Source organism: Pyxicephalus adspersus, chromosome 1 (genome assembly GCF_032062135.1).
Source record: "Pyxicephalus adspersus chromosome 1, UCB_Pads_2.0, whole genome shotgun sequence".
Classification (NCBI taxonomy): domain Eukaryota; kingdom Metazoa; phylum Chordata; class Amphibia; order Anura; family Pyxicephalidae; genus Pyxicephalus; species Pyxicephalus adspersus.
This window is the reverse complement of record NC_092858.1, coordinates 155,161,475-155,187,636: the sequence shown is the minus strand read 5'-3', so window position 1 is coordinate 155,187,636 and position 26,162 is coordinate 155,161,475. Positions and strand designations below refer to the sequence as shown.

General features: G+C 35.5%; 1 protein-coding gene across 3 annotated transcripts in view; it reads left to right on the top strand.

Annotated features, from left to right (window-relative positions):
* The window catches only part of CADM2 (cell adhesion molecule 2), a 936,889-nt gene extending 911,821 nt beyond the window's left edge, over nt 1–25,068 (top strand). For all 3 annotated transcript variants that reach the window (XM_072431967.1, XM_072431968.1, XM_072431966.1), the window contains 2 exons: nt 7,960–8,085; nt 11,208–25,068. In XM_072431967.1, coding sequence (XP_072288068.1) covers nt 7,960–8,085; nt 11,208–11,326 — 245 coding nt within the window. In that variant the 3' untranslated portion in view covers nt 11,327–25,068. The remainder of the gene's footprint in view (nt 1–7,959; nt 8,086–11,207) is intronic.
* Nucleotides 25,069–26,162: the final 1,094 nt, after the last annotated feature.

Genomic DNA, 26,162 nt, shown 5'->3' with positions numbered 1-26,162 from the left:
GAGCAGAAGGGGGGAGCCTGTGCTTTAGTGAACAAGATGTAAGTGTGACAAAAGATAAGATGATATTTCTGATCAGGTCCACTCACCCACTCATATCTTTGAAACTGGTGGACCTTTTTATGTGATATTAGTAGATGAAGCTTCCCCACAATTATTATCATGTAGGGTTGCCAAGAGGTTTCCAATTCCAAATGATTTCAAAGGGCCTTCTAGTTCAAAAGTCCAGAATTTTAGAGCCTTGCAAAATATTCAGTCCAACCATCAACCATGCCCCCTCCACTCTTTATTTAGTTTTTAAAATGCTGCCAGATTTTATAGTGGAAGATTATAGTGAAAGGGAGGTAATGGTATGAACTACAAATGTCCTGTCAGCCATATGGCCCATACCCAGTCTATTGGAGATAAACTTTCTGAAATATATTCTGCATCTAACACTTCCCATAGCGTCCATTGTCTGGTTCCCTTCTGCCCACTTTGGTTTTATCTGCTAGTCCCTACGTTATGGTACAATGTTCAGTCCATCTAGGTCAATTCCCATTCTTGAGGATGTAAAGACAGGTGTGTGCTCCTGTACCTCTGGAACTAAGGCAAGTAAGCAGCTACAAGTGTGGTTTAGTTCAGTTTAGCATGAGGGGGTCATGGGGTGAATGAATGACAGTTTAGGGAAAAGTATACCTATCTGAAGGTCATCATGACAGCCAGGAAATAAGAAAGTAGGATCTTTATGTTGCCTTTGTTTTTAATTACCTGGTCCCCTTAACGTCACAGGCTTGGAAATGCTCTTAGATAAAAAGTAATTTACCCAATAAAAAAATGGTCCATTTTCCGTATAGTTACTATAATGTAACAGTAACTAACCAGCAATAAGCATTAGACCTACACAATAAAAGTTGTGATTGTTATCTGTGGGTGATGAACGCTTGGAAAACAGTCTGTTCGCCCCCATAGTAGTTTGTCATCCTCTTTTCCCGCTGTGCAGTAATTTGTTTGAAGGGTATGCACTCACATGTCACTGTCTGACTACTAAATATGAACTAGTTTGGCACATACTTTATTTCTGGAGAACAAATAATTCCAAACCTCAGCAAACATTATAAAATGGTATGAAATACTGCCCATATCCTGTAATTTGTCTTACGCCAAGTATGCTCATACATTAAAGCTCCCTTTTTCCTTTGCTTATTTTTTAGATGCAGTAAAACTTAAGCATCCCACTGCATGACAACTAAAATTATGTATATGATACAATATCCTCTTCTTGTTTTAAGTGGAAAGTTATTCTTAATTATCCTATCCGAAAAAATACCTCCCAGTTAAAAGAAGAGGTATATGGTTTATGTTTGGAAAGATATTGGGTGGATGCCGGTAGTTCTATTTTTAACAGATATTGGGCGGATATTGGGTGGATGCCAAATGTTCTATTTTTAACAGTAAATAGATTCTTTGCCCTTGTCTTTTTTTTTACCCCTCCCCCCTAAAAGCCCACAAATAGGTTACCTTTTGTGCACGCTGTTGCATTCGGTTTATGGTAGGATCTTAAGAGAGCAATGCATAAACTGGACACAAATGTTATAAATAAAAGTGCACCAAAATTCTTCCACAAAAATATGATAAAGTCATACAGAAAATGATTAGTTTATGTTATTGATGTTAGACGTGATTCTACAAGCTATTGAATCATGGGGTGTATTTAGTTTTGGCTTCTCCATTATTGCTTCCTTTTTGTTAAAAGTACAATAGTGCAATCTGTTGTATGTTGATTTACACCTGAGGTTATATTTAAATCATTTTAGGACTTGCTAAGGACATAATTATTTTTTTTATATATCTCCTTATACATAAAACTATGGAATTGAGAGGGTTTTTATACAAATTATGGCTTAAAAATGTGGTTCGTTTTTTTAATCATTAAAAGAACGTGATGCAGCTTTTATATTTCCCTGTAATGCTCCTTTAAAACGTCTTCCCCAGTAATAACAGCGGATCCACATGGTTATGCTGTAATGTATCATAAAAATCAATAGATACTAATAGTGGTTTCTGGTCTGCAGATTTAATTCTTGTATGTTTTCTATCAGACTTAATGCACTACGGTGAGGTCCTGTTAGCTCAAACTGGAATGGAGTACAATAAATCAAGAAATGTCAAGGAGAACCATATATTTTCCTTCTGCTAGAGCTCCTTTTTGTGATAAAGTGGAAAAAAAGTACTTTTCTTTGCCTGCAGTGTTTTACATTCACACAAACTGTATTGTTTTATTTCTACAATTGAGCACTATGCTTTTAAAGCATTATGGTTTGATGATAACATTTTTACAGCATTCTTATAGCAGGTTTACACTAACAACTTTTATTTTTATATTACTGAATATAAATGATCAGGTCTTTTGGGGATTGTTCAGACAGACACAGAGGTTGGAGTATTATTATAATTTCAGGATTTATAAGGTCTATAGTCATGTCACTAGCTGTCCCTCATATGGGCTCACCATTTAATGCCCCTACCATAGTAATATGTCATTACCACAGTCTAAGGTCAATTTGGAGGGGAAGCTAATGAATACTTAATACCTAACTGCATGATTTTTTGGAATGTATGGTTAGTGCATCCTGACATTATGAACCACATCTTTGTATAAAACATTCCATGTAGCGTCTCAGCCATAGTCACCCACAGTGAATGAATTGGGGAGTGATTGTGAGTGATTCAGTTCTATCCGCTGTTACCCAATGTAAACCCTGTGATGCAGTGCAGTGGTGAGGGTTTCAAGTGACTGGCAAGGTTCCAATTGATGGGAGCCACTGGGAAGCCATGTTCCTACAATTGCACTGAACAAGCCTTTAGAAGTCAACAGGTGGATTACACATCATTTTTTTGGAACCAACACATATGACCTGGTTGCATACCTTGTATAAAGGTTGTTTTTCTTTGGAGGGCATTAGGTTTTTACTTAGTATGATGGACAGTTTCTTAATGGTGCTAACAGGATCTTGGGGCCTACTTACATTTTTACCAAATGGTTTGACTTTTTCCATCTCCAAGCAATAGTCTTTGCATTTTTTCATCCTCCTCATGATGTGCTGATATGCTGAGTACAAGAAAAATCCATCAATTGCAATTTAAATAACATCCGAAGCAAAGTAATGCCAGTGAGTGGGGAATGTGCTTTATCCCAGTATAGGTGAGACACAAGTAAATGCAGATTGCACAATTATACTACATTAGTTGTCATTGAAGTACTTCCAAAAGTATTTTTATTTTTTTCTCCTTAGAAAAGAATTTAAAAGCTAAAAAGTATATAGCTTGTATAGTTTTGACCTACCATAATTTACACAACTCTGACACAAAGTACAGCCCTAACTGGTGAGACAAAAAAACTGTTTTTTTTATTTTTCTTCTCAGTAACACTTAGGACTGTCTATAAAACAGGAATCTGACATTCCCTAGTGTGAATCAATTACTATTATTGAATCATATGAACCTTGATGATTCACAAAAGGAATATCTGTTTCTCTGTTTTAAAAAGAGTTTTCCTTTTCTGCTTCACCATGTGATTGGACAGTAAAAGAAGAAGAACCTGACTGATGAGCCCATTGTTCTGTCACACCATTAGTTCACCCTATTTTAATGTTTCTTGTTTCTTGTGCTGTAAAACTGATTGGAGTTGTTCTGTTGGGGTACTATGAGAGGCTTATACCAAGCCAAATTCAAATATTTATTGCTTTAAGAAAGTGTATTAATGAATGCATAGGTTCATGTAGTTGTGTCATAAATATTTGGCTATAGGATAGCTTTAAGCCAATAATAATAAGGGAAATCTTTGGGGAAATCTGCAGTTATTTGCAGATATAATATCTGCAAATTATTATATTTATATTCTAACAATATTATATGCATTGCTTATGCAAGTCCATAAAATGAAAAAAATGAAAATTAAATACCTGTTCTATCTTATTGCTGCTCGTTGCATCGATTTTTCTTCTCCAGGCTGCTGTTTCAGTTCATCATTCACAGAATGACGAATTGCTAAGGAAGATTGGTTGTAGTAAAAATCCTGGTCTGCTTCTCTTAGGATGTTTTAGATCAGGCACTCCTCCACACCTTTATTTAAGAAGGAATAAAATTGCAAACCAGATACCTGCATATGTTAGGCCAGATTGATGGAAGACCAGGGGAAGAAGGGCCCAAGAAGCAATACTAAATGCTCCCTGCTCTCCCTGCCCTCCCATGGGTATTCAGATATATCCGTGACATAATAAAATTTACACAGAGAAAGCAACCATATATAAAGCTGTATAGTAGTCCCGAACACTTCAGGTACAGTGTTATAGTACATTAAATTTTATTCACAGATTTATGTGTGTGCTTTTATAAAGCAAGGCCATCTTTAGCTGGTTGGTGTATGGCGATCTTGCTTAGTATTGCATAAATTGCAAACAGAAAGGAAAGACATATAATAAAAATTCATTTTGATGCATGATTCTAAAAACCTGGGTGGCTTTGTTACAGAATGCAGTCTCTGTATTGAAGGGCAGAAAAAGTACTGCAGCAATAGCTCAGAAATGATGAGGATGTGGAAGGGATTTCCCACTGAGAACAGGCTGTATAAATGATGCATTATTCAGACGGTGTTCTGGCAGTGCTGTCTGATCCCTAATTTTCAATTCCTTTTATTTTCCACTAAAATAGCTAGGATCAGATTCTCTGGTTAAAATAGTTGGACAGCTTTGCAAGTCATTTCCTTTAAATAACCAGCACTATGCAGTTAGAAGAAGTAGTCTGACAGGCTTTTGTGTTAAGTCAGAGGTAGGCAACCTGTGGCTTTCCGGCTGCTGTGGAGCTAAGAGACTCAGCAGGACATCAGGGCTGAGAATTCACAGGGGAAATCTAGGCGTGTGACCAGGACAGCCCCCTATATTGGTGTCTGTGTGTACTGTTCAGGGAAAATGAGCAATGTTAAAGCATCATTCCGCTTCTCAATAAATTTTAGGGTATAATAAAGAGATGTACTGTGGGATAAGCAAATATTGTCTAAATACACAAAGAATATATATTTTTATGGGAATATTGATTTGCTTTGTGTATTTCCTCCAAATCTCTGCAGTAATTCTAGAGAAGTTACCTTTGTGCACAGACTTCCAGTGACCAGTCACCGCAGCTTTCTCTTCTTGTGCAGATTGACTGGTCTGGTATCCACCCCTCCTGCATTTATTGCAGGTTGCCTGTAGTTGGTGGGTGTGATGGGTCCATTGCTATTTTTTTTTTGGATTTTGCAAAGGTGTTTGTTGCACACTAAGCAGATTTATATCCTCTACTGCTAATATTAAGGGATATATTTAAAGAGATCAAATATTAGACTTTGCTTTTTTTCCCTGATTCCCCATTCAACTATGGTCTGTCTGCAAAAATCTACATTATTTCAGTCTATCTGAAATGTGTATTTATTTGCAAACATGTCTCTGGGTCAGATTTTTTTCCCCCCCAGATAATTTTTCTTGCCAACCCTAAGTGGTATTTTTTATGCAACTGCCCTCCCTCACATGTGTGCCATTACTTCAATCTAAATTGCCATATTACTTTGTAATGCATGGTAGGGGTGTCCTTTTGGTGACAGTGTAACTTTTTTAAGTTGGCGTCAAACTGTTGAGCCAGGGTCCTCACATTTTTATTCAGACTGTTTGGGAGCCAGATTGCGGCCAATGGTAGTAAAAAAAGTCTCGTCATTGGAGGTCAGTGGAAGTGAAAATGCCTCTGTGTACGTCATTAGCAGTCATTAGATGGAGAAATATTTTCCCATTTTTGCTGTCGGTAGAAGAAATACTTCCTCCATCATAGGTGCGATAAATAGTGTTCTGTTGTTGATGTCAGTAGATGGAAAAGTTTTCCGTCACTGGTGTCACTGGTATCAGTGGTCGAAAAGTTATGTAATGAAAATACAGCTTTACTTTCATTGTCACTGACTCTATACAAAGTTATCAATTTCCAAACATGACGCATGTTTGAACATTATGTAGCACTTCATATACCAAAAGACAATTTGGAATATTCTGAAATGTTTTTTTAAATAAATAACCTTTATTGGGGCAACACGATGCATGGAGTTTGCAGGTTCTCCTCGTGTTTCCCTGTGTTTTGCTCCGGGTACTCCGATTTCCTCCCACATTCCAAAAACATGCCGTTAGGTATTTGGCTTCCCCTCATAATTGACCTTATACTCCATTAAAGACATATGACTGAGGTAGGGATATTAGATTTGGAGCCCCTTCGTGGGACAGAAAGTGACATGGCCATGGACTTTGTACATTAAGTGACATGGCTATGGACTTTGTGCGTAATTTGTGGGCACTATATAAATACTGTGTAATAATAATAATATTGGAAGCAATGAGAATCACATTATTTTGAAATGTCTTATGGTGTCATAGCAGGGTCTTACCAATAAAATCTTACTGATTTTTCTGGAAACTTGATTCCAGTGTTTTGGAGCCATTGAGAGGAATTAGGAATGCAGCATTGACAACATTCATAATAATATACTTCCTATAAACAAAGCGCCACATTGATTGGGATGCATAGGAAACAATACACATGAGCAGTTAAATGCAAGACTAAACTGAAGGAATGACCAGTCACTAAAGTGGTCTTTATGAAGGCTGCCTTACAAATAAAGCAGTGGTAAAAATCAGTAAATCATTTTAAGACATGCCCTTTCTAACCTATGTATCTCCAGACACTGTGCATATATTCCTCTGAAATTTTTTAAGTAGGCTTAGTTCAGCCTGATTTACCATATTTTTCGAACCAGAAGACGCACCTGACCATAAGACGCACCTGATCATAAGACGCACCTGATCATAAGACGCACCCAGGTTTTAGAGGAGGAAAACAAGAAAAAAAATATTCTGAACTAAATTGTATAAAGAAATATTTAATAAAATATAGCAGAATAATATTTAACGAAACAGACTGCAACATTGCACATACACATTGCCCATTGCAGATTGAACATTGCACATAGCACATTGCACATTGCACATAGCACATTGCACAGATATTGCACTACAAGACTATAGTGACGGGAAAGCTGCAGCTCATCTGTCATAGGAGTATGACATGCTGCAAAAGAAAAAAAAACTGCCAATCAGCACGGCTCACTTCACGCTGCCCTCCTCCTTCTCTCTCTGCCTCCCTCCCACTCCCCACTATTACACAGAGCCTTCACACAGAAATACATCCCCAGCATCTCTATAGACATAAGCTGCTGATAAACACAGGGAGGGGGAAGGCAGGGCTCTGCAATAAATAGGATAGGGTAGGGGTGGACGGCTTTATGTTTTTTGTAATCCAGATGGGAGGGCTGCAGAATGGAGGGGGCCATGCTACAGGGGGGGGTTGCCAGACGAGATGGAACTGTAGTCATCTGCTGGGCCCCCCTTAGAAGCGCGGGAGGGTATTCGGACCATAGGACGCACCCCCATTTCCTATGGCCTGAAAAATACAATATGTTTTAATATCATCAGCATTTTGGACTCCTTAAAGTCCACATAGCAAATATTCTGAAAAGGGTGAGCTGAGCTGCTACCTGTTATAGTGCTTTTTACGGTGGACTGTGGATTACTTCATAATGATTCTCCAGCTACAGGGGTTAGTGATAGTTTATTATAAAGCTTATTCATTATTTGTTTGGGATCTGTACATGAATGAATACGAACATGATTGTCTACAACTTTACCACAGTTAAACCTATTCTATCATACAGAACTGTTTATAATACTTTATATATTAAACAAGCTACCATTTTGTTTGTTATCAACTGCTCTCGAAAATGTGTTTTATTATTTTGCCATTTAAAGTAAATGTTATAACCAGTCACTTCTAAATACTTTATTCATTGTTTTGCCCTCTCAAAAGTTAACTGGTATGATCCAGTATATCACGTCTGTTTTTTATTTTTTACAGATCCTAATGCTCTTCCTGGTCCTGCAGCCCCAGACCACGCTTTAATAGGAGGAATTGTAGCCGTAGTTGTATTTGTCACATTATGTTCAATTATCTTGCTTGGACGATACTTGGCAAGACATAAAGGTAAGCTGGAAAAAGTTCATGTTTCATTGAAACTCTTAATACTTTGGTGTCTGTTTATAAATATTTTTTTTAAACAAAAAATAAGGAACCTTGGGTGAAAGTTTTGTAAATCTTGCATGAAAACATTTATAAATTTACCCTTTTTAGTCTTTTTTACAACAACTAAAATGATTTAAATAAAACTAGGCAAGGCATTATTTTGACTTTTAAAAAAGATAACATTTAACTGCACATTTTTTAGCACATTTACTAAATGATTGATGACAGAATAGACAATGAAATCATTTTTCCAAAGTGAGGGGAATTACATTTTTAGACTGTTGTCACTGGAACAACTGTTCTTCTTGGAAGATTTATCGTCACCTTATGTACCAGTGACACTGTAACTATTTGGGTTTCCTATGACTTTCTGTTCCAATTAGTAATGCAAAAAAATGTGGTCATCCAGCAAACCGTTGGGTTGTGTCTGACCTGAACTGGACTGGGGAACTAGGAGGTAATACAGGAGCTAATTTTGCCCACCACCTGGATAGAAAGGCAATCGCTATCTGTAAACTACTGTTAGGATGTATAGTGTGTGGGGTGATCTCAAATCTTATTGTTGTCTCAACCAGGTCCCAAGTGGTCCCATACTTCATGATCTGTTTTTCATGTAGGCTTTTTCCCCCTACAATTCCAGTTGTATTTGTCTCCCCTTCTCCTTTTGTGTGAAACTTGATTATAGAGATGTCCTCTTCTGGCTCCCCCCATATGGCACACATTGACATGTTCTCCTTATTAGTTCATCTGTGATACAAACACTGGAATCATTAACTACCGAATTAGACATTTCTCCTGAGGAAGCTTTATAAGCGAAACGCATTAGGAAATGCTTGTTAATTCATATTCATCAGCTTTACTGCAAAGAAAAGAATATGCAAGATACTCAGTGCTAAAAAGCTTGTTGTCAGATTTTACTGAATTAAATGGTATTTTGTAATTGAGTAAAAAGTAATTTTTAATAGTACCTCAAAAAGTCACTTTTCCAAGTTTTGAACTATTTGAGATTTGGTACCATATACTTGGCCTATGGTACTTACCTCATCAATATATAAACTTTCTATGTTGGTAATAGTGTTGGGAAAAGGGATTACAATGACAGGATTCTGAAAACTAAGAAGAATATCAGCAATTACAAGAAAAAATTTCTTTAGGAAAACGTGTGTTGGTCCATGCCCTCCTTTCCTGATTGCAATTTTGGTCCTAATTATTGTAATGTGGAACTCTAAGGGCATGACTGAAGCAAAACAGATCTCTCATGCAGCCTATCCAAAACACAACCCCAACAACCCACCAAACCATACCAACCCCCCCCTTTTTCCCTAAATATTAACCACACCATAATGTTTGGTTAGTGGCCCGAAGGCCTTTTATTACAAAAATTGAAATACTATTTCAAATATTTAACATTATATTATAACTTCAATATAAACCATAACTTAAAATAAAAAACATAAGCCATGAATTACCATTTTCACACAGTATCTATTAACGCCATATATATCCATAGTCATTTCACTAACTGTCCCTCAAAGGGGCTCACACTCTGATCTAATGTTTCAAGGGGCTCACAATCTAATGTCCCTATCTCAGTCATGTTTCTTTATTACAGCCTAAGATCAATTTTGGGGGGTAGCTTATTAACCTAACTGCATGTTTTTTGGAATGTGGGAAGAAACTGGAGTACCCGGAGGTGTCCTGGCCGAAATTCAAATCTGGGACCTAGTGCTGCAAAGGCCAGAATGCTAACCACTGAGCCACCGTGCTGTCCTGTATTATTAAACATTATTTAACATAATGTTATCAAAACCACAATTCCATGGAGGCTCCACACCAAAGATGGGTCCCCAAACCACCGTAACATTGCACCAAATGACCACTAACTGTGGAGGACTTCAACCGCACACCCCTTTGAACACCATCCTAACAAAACCCTAAACATAACCCAAACAATCCCAAAAAAGAAGGGTGGGTGGGTAACTTTCTTCTCACTCTCGCTAAGCTAATGGCCTCCCACTTACTATTTCTGACTTTTTAACAACTTAACCCCTCCTTCACCTCCGCTCCTTAACCCTCCCTCTTTATAACTTCTGAAACAAAAAAATTAACCATATCCTAGCCTGCTCCCTGTCTGCCCAGTCATGCCGGCCTTCCTCTATGCCTTTTATCGCTCTCTCCTTGCCTGACTTTTTTGGCTCACCTTCCATGTTACAATCTTCACAGTCCATAGTATCCATTGAACCTGTATCCAAAACGGGCTGGCACCATATAGTTGTTAGCAGATCTAAAATAGATTATAATGTGTGTGCTGAGCTTTAAAGAGACCCTGTCACCATGTCTATTTAGGCCAAAGTGATAGGGTGTTTGCAAACCCACTGAGTTTACCAAAGCTCCTTTACCATCCTTGTTTCATTAAATCTGGAGACTATGCATGACATTAGGATTTTGGATGCCAACCAAATGGAGTCAGGAGCTGTAGGATAAAACTGATTAAGTATTAGTGGGCTGGGGAGGGGGACCATTGCAAAGACACTGTTACTGAGCATGGTCGAATTCTCAGTTTAGGGGTGAGTATACAGAGGCGCTTTAGAATGGTTTGAATTACGATGGTACAGCAGTTATAGCCTTTTTCAGTACATAGTACAAAATTACATTTTGATACGATATATTCAGCTTCTCATTAGCAACCAATCTTATTCCAGTACTGAAATCTGATTGGCTTTTATATACTTTTGCATATCAGTGCTGCAATTTTCTCTGCTTTGTTAAATAAGGCTTTTTGTGTTCTGTAAATATACACCAAGGCGAAGTTGTGCTTTTGGTATGCTGTGACAATAATTTACTTTGTAAAGTACCATTAAAAAAACGTGTTCTGCCTGCCCTGGCAAGTCCAATCAATGCAAACATTTGGCACTGCAAAGCCACATTAATGTAATCTAATGTAGATCAGAGCATTGTATATAAATGATATGGTAATGTATTGTAAGCGGCTTTGCCTTGCATCCATCTCTAAATGAAACAAGAGACAGCTGATGACGAGCAAAATATCTAACAACCGTTTTCTGTAATCTCGATCTTTGTAGGGACATACTTAACAAATGAAGCAAAAGGCGCTGAAGATGCCCCCGATGCAGACACAGCCATTATCAATGCAGAAGGCAGCCAAGTCAACGCAGAAGAGAAGAAGGAATATTTCATTTAAATGCAAACCCTGGTGACGACGCATTTCACTTATCAGGCTGACTGCTGGAAAAAACTGGCTATCACTTTTCAGAATTCATTCTCTTCGCCATCTTCCGCTCCATTTTATTAACTTCTGCTATCAATAGCCAGCTTAGGCCAACAATCAGCTGTTGACGGCATCATAATTTAATTGCATTTCATAATGCGGGACTTTTCTTACTGCTGAAAAAAATATATATAAAACAAGACAAAAAAAATGTCCATCACTCTGTTATATATAATTCAGTCATACAGTGCTTGAATATACAGCCTTAACAGTTTCTTTTTTCACTTTTTATTTTTCGGGACATATTTTATTTTTTATGTTTACGCAATGACAGACTTCCAGGCTGCCCTTTTATATATATTCTCCAGCACACATACATGAACACACAAACATGTATATTTAGTCCATGTTATTGTACTGCGATGCTCTGAGTCTATGATCCACTCATGGATAACCATTATTTTCTGGTAGGATTTTGAGTAACAGCTCCCCATGTGAATGTGTGAGGTATTACGTACAAGAAAACAAAAAAAACATAAAAAAAAAAACAAATTGCAATAATTTGGACTACACTCATTTATGCATGTATACCGTATGGTGTGTGTGCGTGTTAAACCATCCTCACTAGTTTACTCATTAAACCTCACTATTTTAGTGCAGACTTGATTAGATTTTATTTCATAAAAACAGTAGTTTCTATGCTTCATAATCCCTAAAGGGTTTGTTTTTGGGTTATGTACCACAAAACCAACAGAAATTCATAAACACAACAGATAGTGGTACTAATTCTAGATCTATGCTTTAACATAACATCAGTAGTTTCTAAATCTTTCCGTATCACCAAGGCAGAGCCATACATTGCATTCTTTACACAACTTAATATAGGCTTGGGAAGCAAATTAGATTATAAAAAAGAAGCCCAGGTTTTATTAAAATAGTACTTCCACATAGTTTTTATTAGTCTTTATGATTTAGGATGTTTAACACTGTTCATTTTCCTTACTGAAATGTGTTTTATTTAATTTTACAAACTTATCCATATTTATTGTTACTGTATGGATGCTATAATTTTTTTTTTTTTTAGAAAAAAATGTAAGATTATTTGTGCATTTCAGTATCTTGTAAATAGTACATATATTAAATCAAGTTGAACATTATTTGATACATATTTAACTTTTTTGGATGTAAGCGAGTCACAAGTACCCATTTTCTAACGCTCCTCCCCCTCTTGAATATGAAACGAAATCAGTATTATGTGTATGATGTGTTTGAATTTCTGTCTGTATGTCCTAGCACTGTTCCAAACTTTTCTAGATCATTCTAATTTTTATCTGTCACACAATGGAAGCACAATGACAAAGGAAAGATATTTTAATCTCGCAACCAGTATCGAGCCTCAGGTTTTCAAGTTTAACCATAGCTGAGTAATTATCTGAAAATATTATTTCATTGCTTAGTTTTTTCTTTTTTTTACAGCTAAAAATAATTACAAATATTTAATTGTCTAATTACTTTTTACTTTTTGTCTGATTTTCTGTAATATTGATTTGCCAAAAATCAAGAAAAAAATAGACAAAACAGCATTGCAGCAAACGGTACATAGTATAAACGGACTGATTCTATTCAATTCCTGTCTATGCATATTGTGAGGTATAACATGTCATAGTCAACAGAATTTCGGACACGCTTTAACTGCGCAGTGAAAGCTTCAACGTTTATTATACTCAAAATGTGATTCATGTTAAATATGTTTGTGATGTTTTATGGTCATACCACCCAGCTGATTATGCACTCAAAAAAAGGCTGTTGGCTTGATTTTCATTTTCTTTTTTTTCTTTTTTTTCGACATACAACAGAAATTGTTAAGATTGCATTTTTTGCTATTGATTCCTACAGCTGGAAAAAACAAAATCTCTTTCCATTACAGTTTGTCTCAATCACACAGATATTGGACATTTGAATCGGGTATTGTTAACAAGGTAGCTAGACGCGTTAGGAGCAAGAGCATTGACAGCTTACGATGCAAAAATGACATCTTTTTATTTTTAGAATACAGAGTCAGGACTCAAGACACCTAAAAAAAAGATGTCTTGGAGTATGTATATAGGAAACAAAAATGAGTTTTTTCTTTTACTTTTGTTCATTTATAGGAGGATTTCAAACTTTCACAGAGGTTCCCAACCTAAAATTTTTGTGAGACACATAAGTAAATCATATATACAAATATTATATATCAATATTATATATATATATATATATATATATATATATATATATATATTTATATGTATAAAACATTATTTTTTTTAACAACATTGATTCTTGTTCACAATGGTAAAGACGCCTAATTGAAATGATCTAAATTCAGCATTGACAGCTGTGTTTTAATGACTGTTTTCCTTTAGTTGCTGTAAGCAGAAAGCACTCTTTGATCGTCTTAATGTAATATACATACTGGAAAATAATGTTGTTCTTTTTACAGATAGATGTTTTGAAATTTAAAAGATGGCTATAAAAGAATAAGGAATAATTTATATAATATAAGCACTTAGTACATGACGACAGATTATTGGAGTACCATGTGGTTATATTATATGTCGCTAAAAAGAGAAGCAATTTACAGTTTAAGTACTTCCCTTTTATTGGCTCCCTCAATAACATCTCTGACCTTGCAGGGTTGATTCGCTAAAAGAATTAATTCTGTTCACATAGCAAAGTGAATTTTCCCCTTGCAAGGGATATTTAAATTAGCTTAGTAAGTGAAATGATGCGCCGCTAACTTCAACCATACAACTATGTGCAAGATATTTTTGCATGTGATCGGGCAATCTGTGTATAATGAACAATCACCACATTCACTAAGCTAAGTTAGATAATTCACCTCAGTAAGTGAACAGCCTAAATTAATTTAGTAAATCCCCACCCCTGTCTGTTCCCAATGAATGAATATCTTCCTATGATTGAATTGTGTGGGTAAATTTCAGCTTCAGCTATTGATCTATGTAAATGGGATATTTCATCAAAGGAGCTAAGCAGACCCAAGAGAACAAGTGAAAAGGAGCCTCTTATGCTAGCTACATTGAAAATATAAATTATGCATATTGAATTATTTAATATTTAATTATTTATAAAACATTAAAGAATTTTAAAATGCAATTTATTTTTGAAAATGTTAACTTTTAGCCCTGGTCATGCCAAATACAGTATACATAATGTACACATATGCAGCACTAAAGAGTAATTACATGCTTTACAGTAAATGATACAAAATATAGGCAATTACTATATATTCTCCATTCTAGATCTCCTGTTTCCAAGCCTTATGTAACAAAATATTAGCTTGTGCTGCTTATATTTAGTCAAACGGCCCATATACAGAATTATGTATGACTGCTGCCCAAGGCCCAGATCCTCCAGTGCTTTCTTAAACCAATAGGATTGTCTAAAAAACATATCAAGGGCTTTACAATGCCACATAATACCAAGACAGAAAATGTTCAGTATGAAAAGTTACCACAAACCACTTCCAAGGCAAGAATGGTAGCATTACCAGACAAGTGGATAGGACATTATGCAAAAAGTAAATGCCCTGTGCTTGGCCCCTATCTTGTGTGTGGACCCCTGCTCACAATAGCTTATCTGCATTCATGGGGACAATGGGCGAATGGCATTTATTGATCTACTTTGAGATACCAGAAACAGAATTAAAACATTATTATTATTATACAGTATTTATATAAGGCCAACAAAGTCCATAGTCGTCTCACTAACTGTCCCTCAAAGGGCTCACAATCTAATGTCCCTATCATATATGAAACATAAACATGAAAAAATTCTCGTGTCTCACAAAGAACTGGTTGGGAATCACTGCTATACAGTCTTACTACTTATTAGAATATACCAGTATATATATAAACATCATATGGCTGAGTGTGATCATATAAAATCATATATGATATTACATTTCAATGAAGTATGTCTTTCTTGATGTGGCTGCATGCTTGTTTTACGATACACATCATAACATATGTGGAAAATGCAATAATATGTTTGAATATAGTAAATATGATAGTAAAAACCAACAGGAGTCCTGTAGCTGCTACAACAATGTCAAGAACTGTACAGGTCTGAAAAACTGAACAAATAAGGCATACACTTCCAATATAGTTAGGAGGCACCATAAGCAGAAAGGTCACACAATTTGAACACTGAAAACAAGAGCTGCAGACTAAATTCTGTTGCAGGTATATTGTCAAATTTTTGTAATCTCTGTAGTGTATTTTTTCTGTTCTGTTCTGTACTGTTCGTGCTATAATAACTGGGTCTTTTTTGCTGCAACTATATCTCACTTAACCCTTCTGATGACTGTGTTGAGCATGATGGCTTATTTTATAAGCAATGTGTAAAGGGCATAAATGCATTTTGTCTCACGGTCAGGGTTGCTTTTATTGAAATAAAAATAGAGAAGAATGATGGGGGGGGGGGCAGGATAGAGTTTGGATAATAATAAATCTCAATAATACCATTTAGACAGCAGAGCCCCTAGAATGTATTGTATTTCAACCACCTAAGGCACTATAACTCTTATTGTTCTTGGTAGGAACACATGGAAATGCAGCCTCTGTTATATTAAAATAGTTCTTAGTTAAGGTGAACTCAGTTTATGAAACATAATACAATATTAAAACGCAAGTCACTCAAGTCACCCTCCAAATTTTTATATCTTTTTAGGATTCTACATGGGTGTATTTCTCTACTCTGTTGCAATATTACTATAATATAGTTAGAATTTAACGCTTTAGTACAGTTCCAAAGAGATATAAAAAGTCAGTAAATGATTAAACCCAATATCATTCATTGGATGAAACTAAGTTTAAAATTAACTCCCTTTTTAGGGGTAAAATTTGCATTCAAACATACAATAAGGCTGGTGAACAAATATTTAAAAACATGAAAAACAAGGGCCAGTCTATTTTATTATCAATTCATTTTTATCTATACAGAAGAGTCATTAGATCCAATATGAATATTCAATGAAGTCAACTTCATCATTTCAATATTCATCCTAAAGCCAATTTTTCAAAATGTTATCTGTCATTCCCTTAAACATTCCCAAACATTCTCTGGAAATGTCAAATTCCCTGTTTTATAAATAGTGCCCTAAAGTTATCTCTTTATCTTTAAAGTTAAGGACGAAAATACTTTTTTCCTAGGTATTTGTCCTGAGCTTACTATTAAAGTGATTCCAACTTTTACTACTTTTATTTAAAAAAAAGGTATGTTGACAAAATTTATCTGCTATGGGTCATAGTGCATTTGTGACTTTTGCATAATATTAGTAATTAAGCCATCACTTAGTATGAATGGTGTGACTTCAGCTGTGTGTAGCTTTTATATCCTGGGACGAGGATAATAATCTATCATTTAGTAACATAGGCTTAATTTTCAAGGCTAGAATTTTTAAAAATCCACACTTTATGTTAGATATATTCTGTTACCAAACAATTAGAAGTTTACTTTGGAAGTAAAGGAAAAAGAAGATGTATATTTTACATGGAGCAAAGCTTTATAATAGACATCACACAGCCTGATATATTATCACTAGTACATAGTAGTAGGCAACAACGGCAACTATGTCCTGCAAATGCACAGTGTATTTTTAACTGGACTTTTCTCCCTAAACAGGGTTGCAGCCTTCATTTTTTTTTGCTGAAGATAAAAAAAACCTAGCAAAATTGGCTAATAATAAAAGCAAATACAAAATGGCACCAGAAATTAAACTAGCAATTATGTTTACCAGTAATGGTATTATTTTTTAAAACAGATTGTATTATTTATACTGATGGTATTATTACGATTCTTCTCTCCTCACCCAACCCAAATTAGTAATGACATTTCAGCTTCTTTAATACAATTTGGGTTGAGGGTCGTAGCTCTTACTCAGCTCCACCAGAACACGGCACTGCAGAGTGCGGGCTGGAAGAAGCAACCTTTAGACATGTTCTAGCAAAGATTAGTTGCAAGTCATGGGGCTTTTATTGAACATTAAAAAAAAGTTTGAGGCTTTTATTGAGCATTAGGAACCCTTGGACAAATTTAGCTTTTTTAAAGCTTTAACACAAAGCTAGCATGAGAAGTATTCTTGACCTATTGTTGGAAATTGTAAGGTGCTGCTAGTAGTTGTTTGCTAAAGTTAAATAATATCAGTTATTAGAATAATAAAATATGGATTAAAACATGTACTCAATGCAAAATGTTCTAAGGATATTGTAAAGCTGAAAGGGTAAGGAGAGCATAGTAGTAAGGTAATAATGTCTTTTATAGGTTAGTTTCATTTGTATACATTTGTTTTTAGTTTGAAGAGCAACAAAATGTAATTGTACCCAGGCTGCCCAGACTTTTGCTCACATCTGTACAGTGGTGTTGTTTGACAAACCAGGTTCATGAACCCAAAAATCTTTTAATATTGCACCTTATTATTAATCCATAGCTTTGTAACTCCTCCTGCAGCTAACATCTCCCATGGATTAATTTCTGTATTTAGGGTCCCCCAACCTTCCAACCTTTCCATTTGCTGACACCATGTACCCTTTCCTCCAGGATAGCACTAGCTCCCATAGTATAGGAGCTCAGTTGTATCCCCAACCTCCTTCTACCCCCATTTCCATGCCCCTGTTACTGTATGTGTTATATTACTAGGGCTTTGATATAGTACACTTTATTAAACTGATACAAAGACTTAAATGCAGGCACCTGCTGGTACCCATAGATACCTTGAAATGTCTTCTTGGGGGCCCTTGAAGCCCTGAATTTCACAAAACTCTAATATGCAGATTTAAAGATTTCCTAGCCATGTTGAAAGACCAATTTTCTCCCTTCTACCTCACTCACTATCCTACTGACCCTTCACTAGGACTGACAGGTATGTTTTCAGGTCTTTGAGGGCCATCTGTTCTCAAGATCTAATGAGCTGCATATGCATCTCTATGTTGCTTAAAACTAGAAATAATAATAATCATAATTTCATACTTATGTAAGTTCTTCTGGAGTTTAGAATTTATGTGGATACAGTGTGGCACTTAATTGGCAGAATATATACATTTAGTATTAATCATTGTTTTAGTGATAAGAAAAATAAGAATATCCAAAAAATACTTATAATATCTTTAAATATCCAGTAGAAAATACTGCAAGGATTGACACTCCTGCCTTCATTACTCAGAGAAACTGTATGTAATAGCTGCAGTTTAAATGTTTCTCTGTACAGTAATAGGGAGGAAATTCTCCATAATACTGTCCATAAAGCTGTGTTCTGTTTGGGTAGCCTCTATACACGGTGACCGTAAACACATAAAAAATGTATATAGGGGACGTCTGATGTCTTTTAAAGGTTTGCAATGTAGAGTTGTGTTTCCCAATATAAAAATCTAGTTCTGTAAACTTTTTCAGCTGCATGTTTGTGGAATATGTGAACCGATAAGCACCATCTTAAATCTAGATAGAATATTCCATATTTTTTTCATTCGTTGTGTTATATATTATTTAATTGCCATCCTAACATTACCATTTATCAGAAATACCTAAAAATAATAAAAGATATCATTACAGAACTACATACACACTTAGTCCAAGACATACATCTTGTCCAACTGTAAAGTAAGCTCATCTTTCATTATTGAAGAATAATGCACATTTACCCAATGTTCCCCAATGTACTGGAAGCTACAGTACAAAATCAGAGATTAGCTTCAACAGTTATGCCTGACTAGTAAAAGCTGGCTTCTAGTTGGGTGCCAGCCAGAAGGCATATTTTTTGAAGGAATATTTACTTCCTTTAAAAAAATGTCCATCATGGAGTCCCTTACCGCACTAGGTACTGCTCCACTGTGGAGAATAGTAAACTCAGAGCGAGGAACCTTTTACTGCACCCTTTTTTGCCCAGATCTCTGGGATGCACTTCCAGTTTGTGACAGCACTTGAGAAAGGCTTTGCTACTTTGCCTTCCAACAATACCAACAGTTGCAATATAACTCACAATGTTGCATTTTGGCAACAAAATGGGCATAATGTATGGACTTAGAAGTGTGAATGTAGGGTCTTGAGATCACCATCATTCAGCAGGGCTTGGGTGAAGTAGGACATTCTACAAAGGACATTCACATATATTCTGCCTAAGGGGTATTATCACTTTAAAATGATGTGAAGCACCAAATGATTTTCAAAATTGATGGTGAAATTCACAGAGATAGTAAATTAATGATAGAAAGAAATATCATAATGTGACAATAATTTCTGTGGCCAGTTTCATGGTCTGTTGGCAATAGACAATGACCAGAACAGCAAAGATGTTCCAAGGTCAAAAGAAATTGCCAATGACTTTGGAAGCCACTTGGGAGCATTAGGCACCTAGTGAAAGTCATCAGTTACAAAAAAAAACACAATGGCTCGGGCATCCTTTTCAGTCATTCACCTCAGAACTCTCTCCTGGTAAAAAATTACATTGACATCTTGCTTCATTCTGGAAAGGCGCCCACTTTCAACCTTCATCAGTTAAAAAAGACACAACGGTGGCTTTAACAATTGGCAGCCATTTTGTAGAGTCAGCCGTCTTGCAAAAACTTTGCAAGTTTTTAAAATTACATGAAGGCTCTGAATTCAGAGTTGTGAAAACAAAAAATATTAAAAAAAAAATCAAGAAAAAAATGAGTAAATACCACAAATCACGGGGAACTAGCATGCATTCAGTATATCCAAACCTAGTACTTGTGAAAATAGATGGTCTTACTGTAGCATATTTCTGCAATTGTACAGTTTACAGTGTCTATTAATCATTGTAATCACAAATATACTATATATATGTATCTATATTTTTTTCTTTTGACGGGCTGAAATGTTTATATTTAAATATGTTGCCACTAATACTGCTTCCGAGAAATCTGTTTACTTGTCAGCGTCGTATCCAGAAACTGGTTTACAGAATGTGATGAGGAGCTTACTCACATGAAAAAAAGTGGTACATGGCACATATTTCAAATTTTTTGAAATGTTAAAGGAGGTTTCTTGTGCATAGTTAAGATAAAACTCTTCCACAAACTACCTAATTATGTGACATGTAGGAGTCCTGCTCTTCTATAGCCCGCCACCCTTCCAAAAGCAACAGCAATTCAGGGCCTGTGTCAACTAACTTTTCAATGCTGTATATGTTTTTTTCAATTTATGATAAAAGTGAGGGATAGAAATAGGGGATTAAAAACCATGACTAAACCAGGTCAAATTAAGACCAGGAGGACGTCAACTATGGGACAAATGCATCGGTGATTCCATAAGTTCAAAGCCCACCAACACAGGCCCCAAATGTGCCTATTCAGTAAGGCAAGAGAGCTAATAGAAAATATTTTTACCTAGCTCTTTAACCAATGCACACACAAATATGATTGGTTAATATTGGCTACCAAATCATAACTTTCTTACTCTACCTTTTTGAACAAGCCTACCATCTCATACAATGATCACAGTGGGCTCATTGAACTGCGTAGATAATCTTTAACATTAGTTTTCACTTTGAACATTGAAGGTTCAGTCTGAATTAGCACTTCTAAATATGAAAAAAAAATTTGGGGTGGTAATAGAAAAAGGATCACTTCATGTTACTGTAATGAGGTTTTCTAGAAGGGGTCTATTTTACTAAAAAAGTAGAAACCTCCTTTAATTCTTGCACCAAGAGTGCATCTTCAGTTGATACCTAAAGCAAAAATGAATATAGCAACTTTTTTTCTAAGAAATGAAATTTAACACCTCATGTATTTTCATTTTACTGTTGAAATAAAAGAAACCTCTGAATGAAAAGGTTCATGTGTGTTATGATGTGATTCACAAATGTGAGAGGGTTGAGTTTACTGTGCACACGTGCAAAAGCACGCAATGTAGTTACATGCTCTTCCATGTAACATAGCAGTCGTAGTGTAACTTAGTGCCACTTATCTGTTACCAAAATGAAAATATCTGTACATATGCTTCTTTTTTCCCTGTTAAAGGTGAGATGAGCATCTCTCATGTGGGACATTTCTATTTCTTCAATAAAAACCTAATGAAGTATATGAAGTATCACAATGTGTGAGGTTCCTGTGTAAAAATTGATGTTCAATTGAATGTGCCAGATATGGCATAGTAGTCAAATATCATATATGATGAATATAGCTTTTAGATTTCAGAACGAAATTACTAATTTGAAAGGCCGTGCTATTCATGTGCATAACCAGGGTTTCTTGGACTATAATCTCAGTATATTAGCTTTAAAACAAGCCACCATTAATCTGTGTATCTGCAGGCACTTTGAAGCAAATAATCCTCAAAGTTCACAGATAAATCACTAATGCCATTTATGTCCTTTTATGCCAGAAGTAGCTGTCCATATTTGGGCCAATTGCAAATGTTTGGTCTCCTTGCTGTAGAATACAGACTACATTCCTTACCTCAACATTGGAGATCACCATTTTTTTAATCCAGTTCCCCCAATAATGCTGTAAGGTTTGTTGGAGGGGGCTTTAAATGGAAACCGGAAGTCCTCTTTACCAATGGGGAAACCAGACTTACCTATTCTTACAAAGATGAAAAAGTATTGCATTACAAGAAAATACACATACTTACTGACTTTAAATAGAAAGTTTTTTTGTCCTCAGAAGTATGTCCATGTCAAACATGTAATAAATATTTAAATATAAATAGCCAGGCCATAGGTATATTGTAAGTTTTACCCATATTTTTCTTCTTAGGAGTAAAGCAACAGGTAATGTCATGTTTGCCCCTGGAGAAGTGAAAAAAATCCTATATAAGCTTATATGCTTGGAAGCTTTTTTTAGGGCAGAAGATTTGCCACCTATATGTGACAGTGCTAAATGTTCAAGCAGAAAGTCAACAAGCTTCAGACCTGTGACATGAGAAGAAAGGGAGTGTGTAACAAGCTTCCTATACCAGGTACTTCCAGATATGCTGCTTTGCTTCACCAGGCAAATGGAGCATTGGGGGAGCACTGAAAAAAATAATAAACCACCGCCAAGAACTAGAATTAAGGAACAGATATATGCAGAAGTAGTATTTTTATGTAAAAAGTTTTTGAAAGGGCTTCAAATAACCTGAAGATGGAAATCTTGTGTGCACATGCATGTATGGAACATTTCACCCAGGATAAGCTTCACTGCCAAATACAGGCAAAGCTACAGATCAGAGGACTCCATGAAGACCCCAAATGTTCAAAAGTTAGCAAACTGTCTCAAAGGCACTTGGTATTCCGTATTAGTAGCCAGTGGCCTCTATTATTAATACATTACGCCTCCATAAACAATAATTACTACTTGCTTATATAAAACCCTATAACAGTCATTAACATTGCAGCTATTGACTAAAACTAAGCTAATTTGGACAGGTGCATCCATTCCACTAAAACCATTTTTTCTTAGTGAAATTAACTAGGAGGTTGAAACAAATATTGTGGCTTTTATTATTATAGCTACAGATATGGTTGAATTAGTTTTAGGGTTAGATTTCTTTCTTTTTCCTCCTAGGAGATCAGACTGCTGTTATTTTTATGTTTAAGTGAATGTAAGATGCATTCCAATCACATTTAAAGTGTAATATATGAAAGATAATGTAGTACTTGGAAATTATACATCAAATAAATATCCATCATTCTTCTCAAAATATCTTTTTGAAATACAAATAAATAAGCAAAAATATTAAACCAGACAATTATTGCTTAATATTAGAAGATAAAGAAAATAGAGAAAAAAAGATTAAAAAAAAACAATTTAACATAAACCATTGTATACCCTGGGTTAATGTTATTCTAAATAAAAAATTTAAACATTTTTTTGTTTGTTAATTATGTAACTCTTAACATTAATCAGATCAATGATCACACCATTCAAACAATAGGGAGGGGAAGGGAAATTTAGGAGAGGAAAGATAGAGTGGGGGTGAAGAAAAGAGCCTTGCATTAGATACCCAACTTTAATGGATAAATATTATTCAATCAATGAACAAATAATTTCCTATAATGTCATCAGAAAGTGTTCATGTGAAAAACCTTTTATAGATCAATTTCTGTGCTTAACACTGTGGTCCTTTACAAAATTTATAGCAAGGTCTGATAGCGTTTGAGTATGGTTTTAGTAGTAGATTCTCTTTTATAGCCATTTGCTCTGCAAAATGCCATCAATGAATGGGGAGTACAACCTTTATAGTGGGAAAATGTTATTGAAAACGCAAAAGATTACACTTCATATCATGCAAATTTGACATTGTCTCCTGACATGTGACAGCCAAAATGGCTTAACATGTAGGGCAGGGTTGGTTTGGTACAAACAAGGAAACCTAATGTGATCAAGTTATGTTCTAGCAGTGGGAACATTTATATTATATTTAAAAAAATGAAAAAAAAAGTCTTCGCTTGCCTCTGTAGCTATAAGCATTGTGAATAAATTAACTTTCAAAATTCACAATTGCCTCTAAATCAATCTTTTCTCCTTTACTTTCTTTGGAAATAGAATCTTGACTGACTGCCAGCCTTTCAATATAAACCATAAATCTTTGAGGATGGATTACTTCACAGTTCAAACAGCTACAGAGGTCAGTGGGAGCTGTTTAAAAAGGTTCTTTTAAATGATCAATAAGGTTATTGCAATATCTAAATCTCAATAGAAGGGCAGTTTTAGGTACTTTTGCCCATCTCTAGTAAATTCCTCTAATTACCAGTTATTATTATTGTTATTATTAATAATAATATTATTAAACAGGATTTATATAGCGCCAACATTTGTCTCTAAGTACATTCGATTCTGCCATGTTTTTCCACCAACAACCTTCAGATTCAACTGAAACTTCTGATTGCCTTAAATTTGTGCAGAATGAAAAAACAAACAATTTTTATTTGAATGAATCATTTATACATATATGCCATTATTTTTACTGTGTATCTGTTGAAAGAACTAAACCTTATCCTAAATGTTACAAAAAAAACAAACACAAAAGTAGTAAATAAAAAAATAAATAAATAAATACAAAAAGATTGTTTTACTGTCAGCCGGGAAGGTGATAATTACTAGATGCACTTTTTTTAGTTTTAGCCTGGAGGTATAAAATAACGAAATAGGATATAAAAAATGGGACTCTGCAGGACCATGTGGTGTACAACAATACTATTCTCCTGGTCTTTTAGGATATGATATAATACTTTGTAACATTTTATTAGCCATTATTAGTGTAAGATACCTGTATATGTAATGAAATTGTTCTGATTAACTTCATCAGTATGATTTACATTCAAGCATGGGATTAAAATTAATTAAAGTTATCTTGATAAAAACCACATAAGAGGAAACATCCAACAGACATCAAATCATCTCAAAATTCACAAAAAAATCAATATGTTATAGACATCCATTATTGGATGCAACAAAAACATTTGACCAGAGGACCCTGGAAGAGTTGTTTCTGTTCTACCTGCTGTGGTCCCACAGTGATATTTTATACAATTTACATGTGGCATGCTTAGGTAATATCTATGGCTATATTTGTGGCTATGTATGGATCTTTATGTGGATTATATCATTTTGACATGATTACTCATAGGCTCAGTTATATTTTTCCAATTTTTAATTTTTGTTTTCCTCTGTCATAGAAGATTTCTGCAATAAATGGATTATTCCTTTCTGATTATTTTTTCATGTGTTTCTGGAATTTATTGTGCTACTAGGAAACATCTGCTATGCTGGCATGTACAGTATATCCTCATCAACCTGCTTAGCAAATCTGACATCATCAACACTTCTTAGAGGCAAGAACATTTTTTTTCATGACAGGGCCTTCTAGTTGGGTCACTATTGGTGTTGTGCCATGTGTTTCTTTTTGAACGTAGATGTTAAACAATACATGAAACACGAGTGCCTAAATACACCGCTCAACAAAATTATGGGAACACTAAAATCACTTATCAGATTTCGGTGACTGAAATATTCAAGTTGGGGATCTTTATTGTTATACATTGTGCAATTCACTAGGAACACAATACCATGGTAACAGTTATTGGAAACCAATTTAATGAATACACAATATTTCATGAGGGTTGGATCCAAAATCACACTAAATTACTGACCCACCGCCAAACTGTTGCTGAATATTAATGTAGGTAACATCACATTCACCAGGTCAACTTCAGAACTTCAGATTCTTTCACAACGGTCACATTGTAAAGGTGTTCTTATGTATGAGGAGAGTAGGTCACCAATGATGAACTTCTGGCCAATTCTGGTGTTTCTGACAAATGTCAATCAAGCTGCATGGTGCCAGGCATAAAGCACAGTTCCCACTGTTCAGTACTTGCCACCCTCCTGGAGTCTGTTCCTGACTGTTGCCCGCTAGAGGTTACAGCTCTGGCAGTACTACCCTTGTTTCTCCTCAAACAAAGTCTCATATTTCAGTCCTGCTGCTGGTATCCTGTCTATGTATGACCCTGTCCAGCTCTCCATAATAAAAGCACCTGGTATGTCCTGACCGTGTTGAGAGATACACCAACCTTTCCTGCAAAGGCACATATGTGCCATCTTGGAAGATCTGAACTACCTTTGTAACCTGAGTGGACTGCAGGTACCACCCCATGCTACTGTAGTCTGGGTACTGGAAGTCTGGGGAAAAAAAGGCTGCAATTACTTTCTAAAACATTTAAAGCACGTTTGCTTTGCCTCTTGAAAGCGGAGGAAAGGTAACCTCAAGCACCTAGTTGTGATCATGAAACTGCAAATGCACCATTTCTTAC